The sequence below is a fragment of the Hetaerina americana genome, unplaced genomic scaffold, assembly GCF_022747635.1.
Source record: "Hetaerina americana unplaced genomic scaffold, ioHetAmer1.1.p SCAF_107, whole genome shotgun sequence".
NCBI lineage: Eukaryota > Metazoa > Arthropoda > Insecta > Odonata > Calopterygidae > Hetaerina > Hetaerina americana.
In genome coordinates this window covers 432,602-445,322 of record NW_027286148.1, presented here as the reverse complement: position 1 = coordinate 445,322, position 12,721 = coordinate 432,602, and the positions used below count along the sequence as shown (strand labels likewise).

Here is a 12,721-nt window from a genome sequence, read left to right as displayed (position 1 = left end):
ACGTCTGCACAGTACATCTGAAATTTAATATTAGTTTAACAGTTTATTCGTATTTGTTTTATTTGCCCCAACGATAAGAAAAAGGAAGCCAGAACATTATCTCCTGCAAAGTAGGTGTGTTTTGTTAATAAATTTTAACGACTTTGACCCGTTTTGAATCTGAGAACTCACTTCTAACATTATAGGGTCTTAGTATTGAAAGTAAACTAATGTCGCATTTCTCATGTCATCCCGGGCTCAAAATGTTGTGTCGTTAATTGCCATACACCGTAAAAATTGAGTAAAATTCATTTGAAATTACTTAGAAATAATTCCATTAATTAAATTACAAAGGATTGTGACGATGTCCTTTACTCAACAAGCAACTCTTTGACTGACAATTGTTTGTCTTGGATTACATAGGAGGTACATAGTGATTCTCACCATTGCTCGACTTATGGAAATTGTAATATGCCAAATTCAGAAAATCTTATGGGGTATTTGAGTTTATCAGTTTCGTTGACATTTCAATGATTTATTGTCTGTTTCCATTAATGTTACTGTGTTTTTATTACGAATCTAAACAATTTCAGACTTTTAGCGATGAACTCATAATGTCTATATCTACATAAATACCCCGCGTGACACCAAAAAGGTGTGTGGCAGGAGGTGCAAGCACCAAGTGGGATGGGAAAGGGACAAGGGAGAATTAGAATGTTTAAAGGGTTAGAAAAAGGGGAAAAACATTCCGTAAAAATCTCCGAAAAGGCATGCAAATTCATATACGCGCTAGCGGAAAACTTAGTTCCAAACAAGGGTTAATTTCGCCGATAATTAAAATTCTTGGGTATACTAAAAGGGAGGGAATAAAAAAGACAGGTCATGCGGAACGGGAAAGCAAGAAGGAGAACATTTTACTGATCCATGGCCATTCAATTATTTAATATGATCTCCGCCCCTGAAGTCAAAGGTATAAAATGTTGCGTCCGGGCGTTGGCAGCGGACGGCATGAGGCATCCCTTACTCAGAGTGGCACGAGGAAGGAAAGGGTGAGCTCGAAAATACGACAAAACATGGTAGGGAGAGTTGTTTCAGGCGCTATGTTAATTTTATGTCAGTTCCATGCGGTCAAGCATGGGACTTAGTCTTTCAGGATACCTAAAGTAGGAAGCGAATGTAGTTTGACTCCATATACATATGGAATATCTTCAGATGTGATATGCTGCAAAATAAAGATATCCCTCTCACTTTACAAAACGAATGGGTTGGTGCGTGGAAACGCGACTGTGGGCTTTGGGAATTTCTCGGTGTAATTATTTCGATCCCCCGTGAGCAGCCTCGATCATTTGCAGTAGGATTATAATAAGTCTCAGGCGATCGACCTTCCTCCACCATGAATAACTTTCTAACGACGCATTCCCAGGTAATGTAAAGGTTCACCGATGACTTTCCGCGAGAGTTTTTAATTCGCCCTTGACGGACAATTGCTACGGAATCCATTAATGCCAACGGGTTTGATCTCCAGGACGAAAAATTCCGACGTAGTAGATTAGAAGACGTCGGCAATAGCGGTAGTTAATTAATAAAAATAACCGTAACGAATATGGAAAAGAATAAGCATAAGAAACGACTAACAACCTCTGAGAATGGTAGTATGGTATGAAAACAACTTCTAATAGCAAAAAGCGTGACTATATGTATTGCTTGTCAGGAGATAGCCGCACCTAGAAGAAAAAAAATAAAATGGAAAAGAACACTCTCTTCGGTACAGAAATATACAAGGGTTTCCAGAGAAAAATGAATCGATTTTATTTATTTATGAATTTATCGACTTAATTGGGCGAAATTGAGACTAATAGTCCCTTCTTCCACCTAACCCTTATCAACCCTACCCTATCACCTATCAAAGAAGGGGTTGGGTTATATCCGTGATTGACTCACAAATGACGCCATTGAATTCAAGTATATTTCAGAAAGTATCAACGTCATCAGAACCAGACTCAGCACATAGTAAACCTAAATGTATAGCTCAGAAAACATGAGAAAATATATGAGAAAAAAAATGCATGAGCTTCAATCATACATTACATTTTATCAACCAGAGCAGAGAACCAACCGGAGCAGGTGTGAGACAAGTTGTTCCGTTGAGTCATTTAAATTCTTTATAATAATAACGGTTTAAATTGTTATCAAATGAGAGTATGGTACCAGATGGGGCCAAAATAATTACAAATAATGTGATTTGTAAGTGGCGCTGTACGTAATATTTTACACAAAAAATTTTTCAAAGGAAGGAGGCGCCAACAATTCTACACAGCAGCAAACCTGTAAAGAATAATGCTCTCTCCAGAAATAGCTAAAACTTTATTTAATCCTAGAAAAATAGTCTTTAGAGGTAGATAGAAAAAATATAAAACCGGTGATGGAAATAAAAAATTGATATTACAACTTCGAGTTGTGGTGGCCTAGATGTGCATGCTCACTCGCAAAATATGAAAGTGTATAGAGTGGCTTGATTTCTAAATGTCTGAATAAATGCGCACAATTGGAAGAAAAAGCACGCTTACATTGTACAGTAATCGAAGGAACAGTATAATAACTAATATTAAGATAATGATTCGCCTTGACCGGGATTCGCACCCGGATCCCTAGATGAACGGTCGATTGCTTTAGTCAGTTAAGCTACCGAGGCGTCCTCTTACAATCCGAGGTTTTGGGGCTTTTCAAGGAACAAGATGTTGTGACGAAATACCGTACATACAATGTCACAGGCATTCGCAGTCGTGCGCGATGCACCACAATCCATGAGGTCAAAACCAACTTTAAACACTTGGGGTGTTCCACCTTTGACAAATTCGAAGAAACTGCGGGAGATGCCGTGAAAGTAACTTTTAACGGAATCATCCGCTAAATGTGCATTGAAATGCAACAATTTCATAGGGTAAAAATCATTCTCTTTGACCAGGATTTGAACTCGGTCAAGGAAAATTTTTGTACTGTGAAATTGTTGAATTTTATTTCATATTAGCGGATGACCTAGTTAAAAGTTACTGTCACAGCATATCCCGCAGTTTCTTGTAATTAAGAAAATGATTACGGGAATGTTTAATAAATAAAGAATATAGTTAAAACACATAACTTCAGCACATGGATGTAAACCAGAGGAATAGAGTGGAGCCATCATAACCGAAATAATGACGCAAGAATGGCCGCAATAGCCAGATATCGATTAGACGGAGGATACCTTCCATCAAGACGAAAGACAGTCACATGTTGACTTAGCACCAGAATAGAAGCAGGAAATCTACCCATAGGCGGAGAAACGAGAAATTATAATGTACACCGTGCTATCTGAAATAATAGTCATATTCCACTAGGGAAATAATTGTTTCCATAGCGGAAAATTGCTATTAATTCAGATAGTATTATATTCCATTTCCACATATCACGCCTGATTCTTCGCAATAGACTGACTGACTTTGCACGACTGACAATATGCCACGGTGTATTTCAGGAAGAAGTTTGAATGTGAAAGAGAAATATTAGGTATCCTGATCAAACCTCTGAATGCGCGTTTTTTACACGCCATTGAACTTCGTACGAGATAAGCTCTACCCTCCCCCATAAAACCAATCTACGATTTGGCTACTGTGCTGGTTCATTTATGAGTAGATATAATCCAAGTCATATTTTCTATGGCTTATGCCAGCCCGCATTTAACGCCCATGAAGTAAGTGTTACATGACAGGGGACACGAACTCTCGTCTTGTTCCGTGCCGTCTCTCACGGGCACGTCCTTAATTTCCCGCATTTCCTCTAGAATTGTGGGCTGTTTCCATTTCCAACCCAAAAAAGTACCTGTTTTTGGCGGCCGTGTCCCCCAAAGCCCTCCACTCCCACCGCACCCTCTCACCACACCTGTAACATCGGCGTATTCGAGGCCAGCCCACTTCCGTCCCACTCCCCTTCCTCGCTCCAATGACATGCGCCGACACCTTCCCGCGAAGATTACGTCTGATTCGCTCATTTGAAAACCAACCTCTGAAGTTTCTTTTTTAACAAATTCCAAATTTCACTTTCTCTTCAAAGCTCAATTCTTACTTTCCGTCGTAAAATGGGACTGTCTTTGGCTTTGGGAGTTCCTCCACTTTCCCAGACACCTTGAAGTCATTTTCATGGAGTCCGATTTCATAATGCGAATATTGCTTGGTATCAAACGTTTACCACGCAAAAAGATCTAACAGGCCTCAATTTTCGATGAAGTTTCTCTCTTGATATTTTATCACTCCATCTAATACTTGACACTGCCATGAACAATTATCACTGCCTCTGTACCTTAACTGTCGATATTTTCGACTGGAGTGTCTCGCTCTCGTCCCCAAGACACCGACGGGTGTCTCAATCAATCAAGCGATCGCAGGAAGAGATTTCATTGAGGCACATTCCCTTTGTTTCTACAGACCGACAATGGTGATCTTTGGTTGCCAACGCAAAACATCTGCCTCGAAAATTGGTCAATGGTTTTCCTCGGCTATTTTCTTTATTTTGGAAACCTAGTGTAGGGAGGTGAGGCTTCTTTAAGAGGTCAAATCATTCACTGACTGCCTTTTAGCGGAACAACCGGGCGCATTTCCCACGTGAGCTAATTTAGAGAATGTTTCCAAAATTAGCCAAGACCGTGACATAAGAGCGGGGGCATCGGAAACTCCTTAAAAATTTACATGGTATAATGGCCGTCTTTTCTTTCAACTCGGAATTTGAAACGTGATACAATTTATTTGTGCTTCAAAATAGTTCTTTGCCATATTATTATATATCGGGTCGCGGTAGTCCAGGGGTAGAATGTTGGACTACTGACCGGAGGGCCCAGGATCGATTCCCTCTCTGAGTACACTCTCCAGCTCTACCCAAGTTATGTGATTTTTCGAGTGTCAGATCTTCCATGGAAACCAGAACCGGCACAGGGAAAGGAACTGATTCACATTCCCTGCTTATGTGTGAATTTCACACATCGTATAGGGCTTAGTACTGGTTGAACTCCCCACCATACCGACCTTCGAGTTGATTACTGTGTTTATGTATGTATAATTAGTAGCTTGGCCCAATTTTCGATAGCATCGAGGCTGTATGTTTTCCTTTTAAAGTATGACAACAGCATAGTCATAAACATGCAGATGATTACCAACATTGTCACTGCGACCATTTAATTTAGAAACGGGTTTCATGTTATGTAAAGAAGAAATGGCGTAATTAGGTGTTTGAAGACTAATGCGACACGCCGCAATGAGCTTCGACAGCTTTTACCATGGCGATTCTAAGTGGGTTACGAGGTCCCGGTTATGTGTGATAAAAGGATATGATGCAAAAGCGAGAACATTTTTAAAGAAGTCATAATAAACAGTGACCATTGATGCTAAGCCACTCCTACACTGCCGGCTATGGAAGGAGTGATAAGTCGGAAATGAAGTTGACAAAATTTACTCCTCACCGAGAATTCTGAAATATCTCTTCGAACCTTGGTATGAGGGAGAAGAGGATAAGTTTCCCATAGTACCGCATCTATATCCACGCCGTATCCAGGGGTCAACAAGGAGGCGAGTGAGTTATTGAAGGGGGGGGTGCATGTGTGCGTCCTATTCTGCAAGATATTAGGTCAGGCGTTACACATTCCGTCGTCAACTAACAGGTCTTAGTTATTTCTCAAAATTTTATCATGTCGGTAAACAAGTAGCCCGAGGTTTTGCATTCAAGGAATATATTCGCAAATTTAAATTACGAAAAATGTTTACAATTTGAATTCACTTTTGATGCAACGTTTTTATTTCAATCTAAAAAAGTGTTGCCGCGTGAATTAGGAGCAATATCTATTTTGAGGGCTTCATGCTCGCCTCGTCTTTAGTTTGAATCGAGTTTGTCCAAATTATTATCCTTGGATGAAAAGTTGTCAATGGATGGATAGTTTTGGGAATATTTGTATTTAAATCTCTCTCAATAGATAGGGCATACATATTTTGTTGATTTAACCAATATTTTCAATAACGTTTAGTTTAATGTGCTAAAATATGTCGTTTTTAGGATTCTTGAGGTATAATTAATTTCCCTTGAAGATCGTAAACTCAAAGAAAACAAACAGTGAAGCCTTTGGACGACGAATGATTTTGGCTCGTGTCCAAACTACTCTTTGTTTTCAAAATTATGTGCATATATATATATATATATATATATATATATATATATATATATATATATATATATATATAAATATATATATATAGATTAAATATGTCTCAGATGTACTTTTATTATTCTTTGAGATTCAGCACAAATAAATAGCTTTAGAATACATTTCATGGAGATTTACATAACTTGATGGCATGATTCCATAATATAACCTTTGAAAGTTTGCAGTTTTGCTTACATTCATTTATTTTCGCCGCAACAAATTTGAGAGGATCTCTAATTGCAAACAGTGAAATGCACTTTGGGCTGGGTGTCATCCAGGCCTTTTCAAAATACTGACTGGATATTTGCGCATCACTTCCTTCGTGATCCAAAGCGTCGGAAATGGAGACGTCAGGGGCACTCCAAGGGGGAGGCACTCCAAGAATCTATCTTTTTCCACGCAACGCACCATGGAGACGGAGTGGTGTGTGTCTGGTGACCCTACGCCTCTCCAAAGAGCGTGGCATTTCAGCCTAAGTGGTACACTCGCTGCTAGTGTGCCCCGGAGTGAGACTTGATGGCTCCCTGGCCGACCCCAACGCTGGCTCACCTTGGCTCCAAGATGTTACATCGGCGTAGACACAGCGTAGCTCTCAAAAGAACTAGGGTGTAAAAATCGTGGTTTCATTCTTGATATGCAGCCGCGTCCTTGAAAGCCATCGGCCTGTCCACGATTTGCAATGTTGCTACCACGCCATTGAAAAAGGTATCATTTTCACTAAAATGGCAACCCTTCCCTCTCGCCTCGGAACTCGGAGGACGTTCTCTGCACTTCACGCGCTGATGCTGCCCTCTGCCGCTGGCAATTTCGTGCCTTCCCTTAGAATCCCAATAGCCAACTCTTAAAACCTTCCTTTTAGAGAAAATATACGATTATTTCGGCACTCAAAGCTGTAGTTTAATGTATTAACCCCTGTATAATTCTATAGTGAATGCATACATTTCATTATTTAGAAAAAATTAAATAATTCAAGTAATTAAAAGCTTTGATTTAATTATTATTTCTCGTCATCACTACCCAAGGTATTATCCTTTGATATTTTGTGGTAATTTTCACATTCGTACATTTTGGTGGGCTGAAAGTTGCACATGGCAAAAAATTGACACTTAAGCAATTAACTGAATAGGGACAATTGAAGAAGATAGATAAGAAAAGTGGGAATAAGAATAATACTGGAAAAGAGAATAATTTAGCATGAGAATTTATTCTGTAAATATGGAGGTTGGTCATTAATACATTTTAACTAATAATTGAGAACAAACTTTCAAAAACAATTTAGGCGAAATTATGCGTGTGGAAAACGATATGGCAATTAAAATCTATTGATGATTTTTATCAAATAATCTAGGTTTACTTCTGTAACTCAAATAAAAACTATTTCGTATTTATCACACTGAAAAAACTTCCTAGTGTACGGTCGTCACGGCTGTAGTCAATGTGACCGAATCTTCCTAAAATTACTCGGCTGGATTTGCTTGGGCCTTGCTTGCACAAGACTTCGTACCCCCCACCTCCCTCACCCTAAATTGCACTTATTCCTTTGTTTTCCTTTCTGTCCACTTCACCTTCTCCATCCTTCTCCTCACCCACATTTCAAGAGCTTCCAATCTACGTCTATCATTCTGCTTCAGTGATCATGTTACCGCACCGTACATAAATACGCTCCATATCAAAGTTCTCTCTCGTATTTGTTACCACATTGCTCAACATTTCAATTATTGATACACTGGTTCTTGTGATGGCTTCCTTGAGTAATGCAATTATTTTTCTAATTTATTATAAATTTTAAAATTAATTAAATTACGAATTTGGCCATCTAGTTTTCTAGTTTTTTTCCTGCAGATTTAAGTTTTAGCGTAGCCTTCCACTTTCTCAAAAACCACAAGGCCTTTCTTTGCATGCATAGATTTTTATCCCATAAATATTGCAATAGATTTCTAATGCTCACAGAAATGCTTGCAACCCCTAACTGACTTTATAAACTCTTAATCGACTTTCATTCCTGTCACAGGTTTAGCCAGTTCTCTTTAGCCATTACCTCCGCACATTTGTTGAAAATTGCGAAAGATAAAGGACACCACTTTCTAACACCTTCTCCTGGCAGTGCCCATCCTGACCCTCCATCCAACATTCGCACCTCAGCAGTGTTTGGAAGTAAAATGCCTTCAACAAGCCGACATTGTAAGACTGATTTTAGATACCAGTATAGTAACTGTCGACACAGTCTTCAGCTGTAATAACTTGTACAAAAGATACGAGGGTCATCCGGAAAGTAGTACCCGTTCGTGCCGCATGAAGTGCTGACGACGCGAGTAGCCGCTGGACGAGGTCAGATAGCTTCAGTGGCTTGTCTGCCTTCTCTGAGCCAAGTTGCGTGACGCTAGCATTGCCTGTGTTGTTTCTGTGATTGTTTACAATGTTTAAAAAAATTGAGAACGCCGCCAGTTGTGAAGTGAGGGTAGTGATTAAATTCCTCAATGCAAGAAACGTTCGCCCATGTGATATTCATCGCCAATTAAAGGAGGTGTATGGAGACAATGTAATGGACGAGTCGTCTGTTCGGCGGTGGTGTCGCAACTTCAACATGGGGAGGGGGAACACACACGACGATGAGCGTTCGGAGAGACCGTCTGTCATTACAGACCAACTGGTGAGCTCAGTTGACGAATTCGTGAGGAACGATCGGCGCGTCACAATTGATGACATCTGTGAGCATTTTCCCAATGTTTCTCGAACAATTGTTCATGAAATTGTTAAACACCATCTGCATTATGCAAAAATTTGTGCAAGATGGGTCCCTCGCGTATCTCAATGAGCTGGCGGCGAAGGACTATGCAGCAGGAATACAGAAACTTGTCACACGTTATGACAAATGCCTTAATTTGCTTGGAGATTATGTTGAGAAGTAGTTTAAAGTATACTCTTTCAAATAAAATTTTTTATGTTTGTTAATATTTACTTTTGTGTCTTTATTTCACGAACGGGTACTACTTTCCGGATGACCCTCGTACATTTTTTTTCGTTCGAAAAAAATCCTTAAATTTTAGAATATTTGTAATTAAATCGAGACGGTGTTTTTAATGTTGGAGTTCAAATGTTTTTCTTTCGGCTAAATATAAAGGTATCACGAAGAGGATTGCTAATGATTTAGGTCGAGATTAGAAATATAGATTTTAGAGTACGTTTTCATTTATGTCGAAAAAATCTAAAAATTAAAACGCAATTTCCAGTAATTGAGATAAATGTAAATAGTCTCGGCATTTTTTAAATATGCTTGTAAGTTCGTTTTTCCTAAATAACCTTTTTTTTAATTAAAATTTGCTCTATTTTTTTAAATGCTGGTGAATGGGAATTATTTTACATCCCTTTTGGTATGCATACGCAGTTTACATTCCACTAGACCTAGAGAGGTAACAATATCTGCATTATAGAATAATTGTATTAATTTTTCTGGTTAAATTTTAAACAAAAAACCATAATGAAATATGGAGTAGATTTTAGAAAGATGAGGAATCAAACTGATTTGAGCCAAATCATATGAGTCATGGCTCAACTTACAAGATGAAATGAGTATAATCGAGTAATTCACGTGCTTTTACTCTCTAGGTCACCTCATTCGTACTGTGATATATACTATGAAGAGTAAAGTGCCTTTCGATTGGCTGACGGTCAAACCCGTAGAGTAAGCGAGAGAAGTGGATTGCTCATTGAAGTACTCGTGTTTATATTCTAGTGTTCGACGCGACGGCCAAGTTTCCCAGGGGCATCGTCTCGGGCAACGTGTACAACATGGGGGACTTCGACGAGTGCCTGGCGGTGGCGGGGCCGATGGGCATCCGGGGGCAGTACTGTCTCGCCAGGGTGGACCTGGAGGAGTTTGGGAGCCTCAAGGAGGAGCGGCAGAGTGTGCACGGGACCGTCAACCCCTTCACCCTGCACTACAGTCCCATGACCTCTGCGTGGGAGAAGATTGAGGTGAGGGCCCGCGGTCGGGCGAGAACAAGCACGCCCCTGGTCCCGCAGCAAGGGATCTCCATGGACAGAAAAAAAAACAAAAATTGTGACACGCTCGCTACAAAATCCTTTAACAGTTTTTAAAATCAGAGTTAACAATTTCAAATCAGATTTTTTAAATTTTTCTCGTGGATTTACCTTAGGAAAAAAACTTCAAATCGATATTTCAGTGATCTGTTAAAATCTTTGAGTATAATGAGCCTTGGTCAATTTTCTGACTCAAATCCTCAGTTTATCATATTCCGATCTGGGCCAAATATTTCGTCCCGCTTCGCCCTTTCTTTCTCTACTGTGCTAATTGGCATTGCCTTGATATGCCGTTTAATGCTCCCATAGTTCCACGATAAAGAAGCTTTTCTAGATTCAAAATTAGCATCAGAATTTGGGAAATTCGGCACTAAACCGCTAACCTTTAATTTCTTTCGATTCCTTCATTCCAGAATTTTATTAGAAATTCGTGAAGGAAATCGATGCTTCTCGCCCCCCTGGTTTGCCCGTTTTCCTGCTTCTTCCGCCTTCCCTGTTTCCTCGTCACAAATGCCGTGAATCGTTGTTGGTAATTTTGTCACCAGGGTTCGTGCGAGGGCTGACAACATAAGTATGGACGTTTCGCCTTAGCTTGGCGGTGGAGAGAGAGGCAGCAGAAAGGATAGGTTTACGATGCATGTTTTTTCCGAAAACAATTGGAGACAGTAACTACTGCTAATCAAATCAACTAGTGAGTAAATAGAACAGTAATTACGTATATACGATGCCTGACCATAAAGTAACTTACGTTTCGGCCTAGCGTGGCGGTGGCCTGAACTAGAGTCACCATCTTTGTGTCTAAGCGTCCTTAAAATCAGTACGCATCATGCTGTGGTAGTGTGTAGACTGTGGTTCTTCTTCTTTGCTCACTCTGCGAACTGTTAAAACGGGCACTGCCACAGAAAATTCCACAATTCGTGAAGTGCTATGAAAAGATTTTTACAGGCAAAAAACCACAATCCAATTGAAATTCATGCGCAACTTTGTGAATTGTGCGGAGACGAAGTAATTAATGAGGCAGTGATGAATTTAGTTTGGCCGTACCAATGTTCGCGACGAGGACCTCAGTGATCGGCCTAGCCTAGTGATAGATGAACAGACCGTGAAAATCAACGAAAAAATTCGTGAAAATCGCCTATTTACTATTGCAAATCATTAGCTAGACGTGGATTGCCAAAAAGCGCTTTTCCAGTGACGTAGACTTGCATGTTAGTGTAAAACAAGTGGTTAAAATGTAAGGTGGCAGATTTCTCCAGAGACGGATTTGAAAATCATCGAGTATCGTGATAATAAATGCCTCTATTCGAATGGAGACTATGTAGAAAATTTGTTTAAGAACATGCTTTTTAAATGTATAATACAACCTTGTGTTTTTACTTGGTTTATATTTTTTTACTTCAAAATGAAATTTACTTTCTGAACAGCGTACGTATCGGAACAATTTTACACGTCTTCGCTGGAGCGCGACAACAGAGACTATAGAAACAAAAGTTTGCTAACTTTTCCATTACCAAGCTGTTTCGCCTGAAGTTAGTCATCAAATGATTGTTTTCTATCGGAGTTACAGTTTGGGATTCTTATCCAGCGTGTCGATTGCAGCAATTTAGTGCATTCATTTTTCTCTCAAATTTGGCAAAAGGTTTTATTATTCCTCTCCTGCATGAACTCCGTTGCCAATGGCTGTGATTTTGATGACCATTTTCCACCGCCTATCGACAATTAAACCAACCCAACGCCCGAACCAATTTAACCCTTTCGCCCAGTGACTTCTCCCCCATTTGTGCCTGAGACCCATCTTTCTAGTGCTCTGTGTTGCCATGCGTGTTTGTGCACAGAGATAAGTGCCAGTGGTTTGTTCAGCCGAAGTAATCCGACGCCAGCGTACACAGTTACAACAACCCCCACCCTACCACATTCCTTCCATGCGCCAATAATATTTTTCTCTTCATTTCGCAGCACAAGGGCGACCGGTCCAAGCACCGTAGGGATCAGATCTTCTGGGCCATTTGCAGCCCCTCGTCCTGCTCCACGGAGGACGTGAGGGCCGCGCTGGGGGCCGTCGTGGGTCCTTTGGCCAACGCTACGGGGGCCACCGCGCGGATCACCGTGGACGAGAAGATGTGCGAGGGGCCGCAGCTGCCCCAGGGCCTTCGAGAGTGGACGGCCGGTGACTATGTCTTCATGTGAGCTTCATGCATGCGTGGTCGCGATAAATACCATGACGCCCTACGCGTTTCTGCCCGCGTCGATGAAAAACAATGAGATTCCCGAGTGGAAGTGCAGTCAATTGCAATACTTGGTGCATGCATCAACACGTGAATTCCTACTAATGCTAGCCGAAGGGCACAGTCACATCGAGGGAGAAAAATTATTTTTCCCTGAATGAAAGCAACGCAATAGTTTAAAAACATTCAATTGCAAGGGATGCGAAAAATCCGAAGGAAAACTATCACAACAAGTATGTTGGGCTTCATTTAC

The 12,721-nt window shown here is 40.4% G+C and overlaps 1 protein-coding gene across 1 annotated transcript; it reads left to right on the top strand.

Annotated features, from left to right (window-relative positions):
- Positions 1-3,704: 3,704 nt before the first annotated feature.
- Positions 3,705-12,430, top strand: LOC139700720 (nose resistant to fluoxetine protein 6-like). Its single transcript, XM_071599169.1, has 4 exons — positions 3,705-3,709; positions 8,214-8,383; positions 9,936-10,177; positions 12,200-12,430. The coding sequence occupies exons 1-4, from the start codon at positions 3,705-3,707 to the stop codon at positions 12,428-12,430; spliced, it is 648 nt and encodes a 215-aa protein (XP_071455270.1).
- The last annotated feature ends 291 nt before the right edge of the window (positions 12,431-12,721 follow it).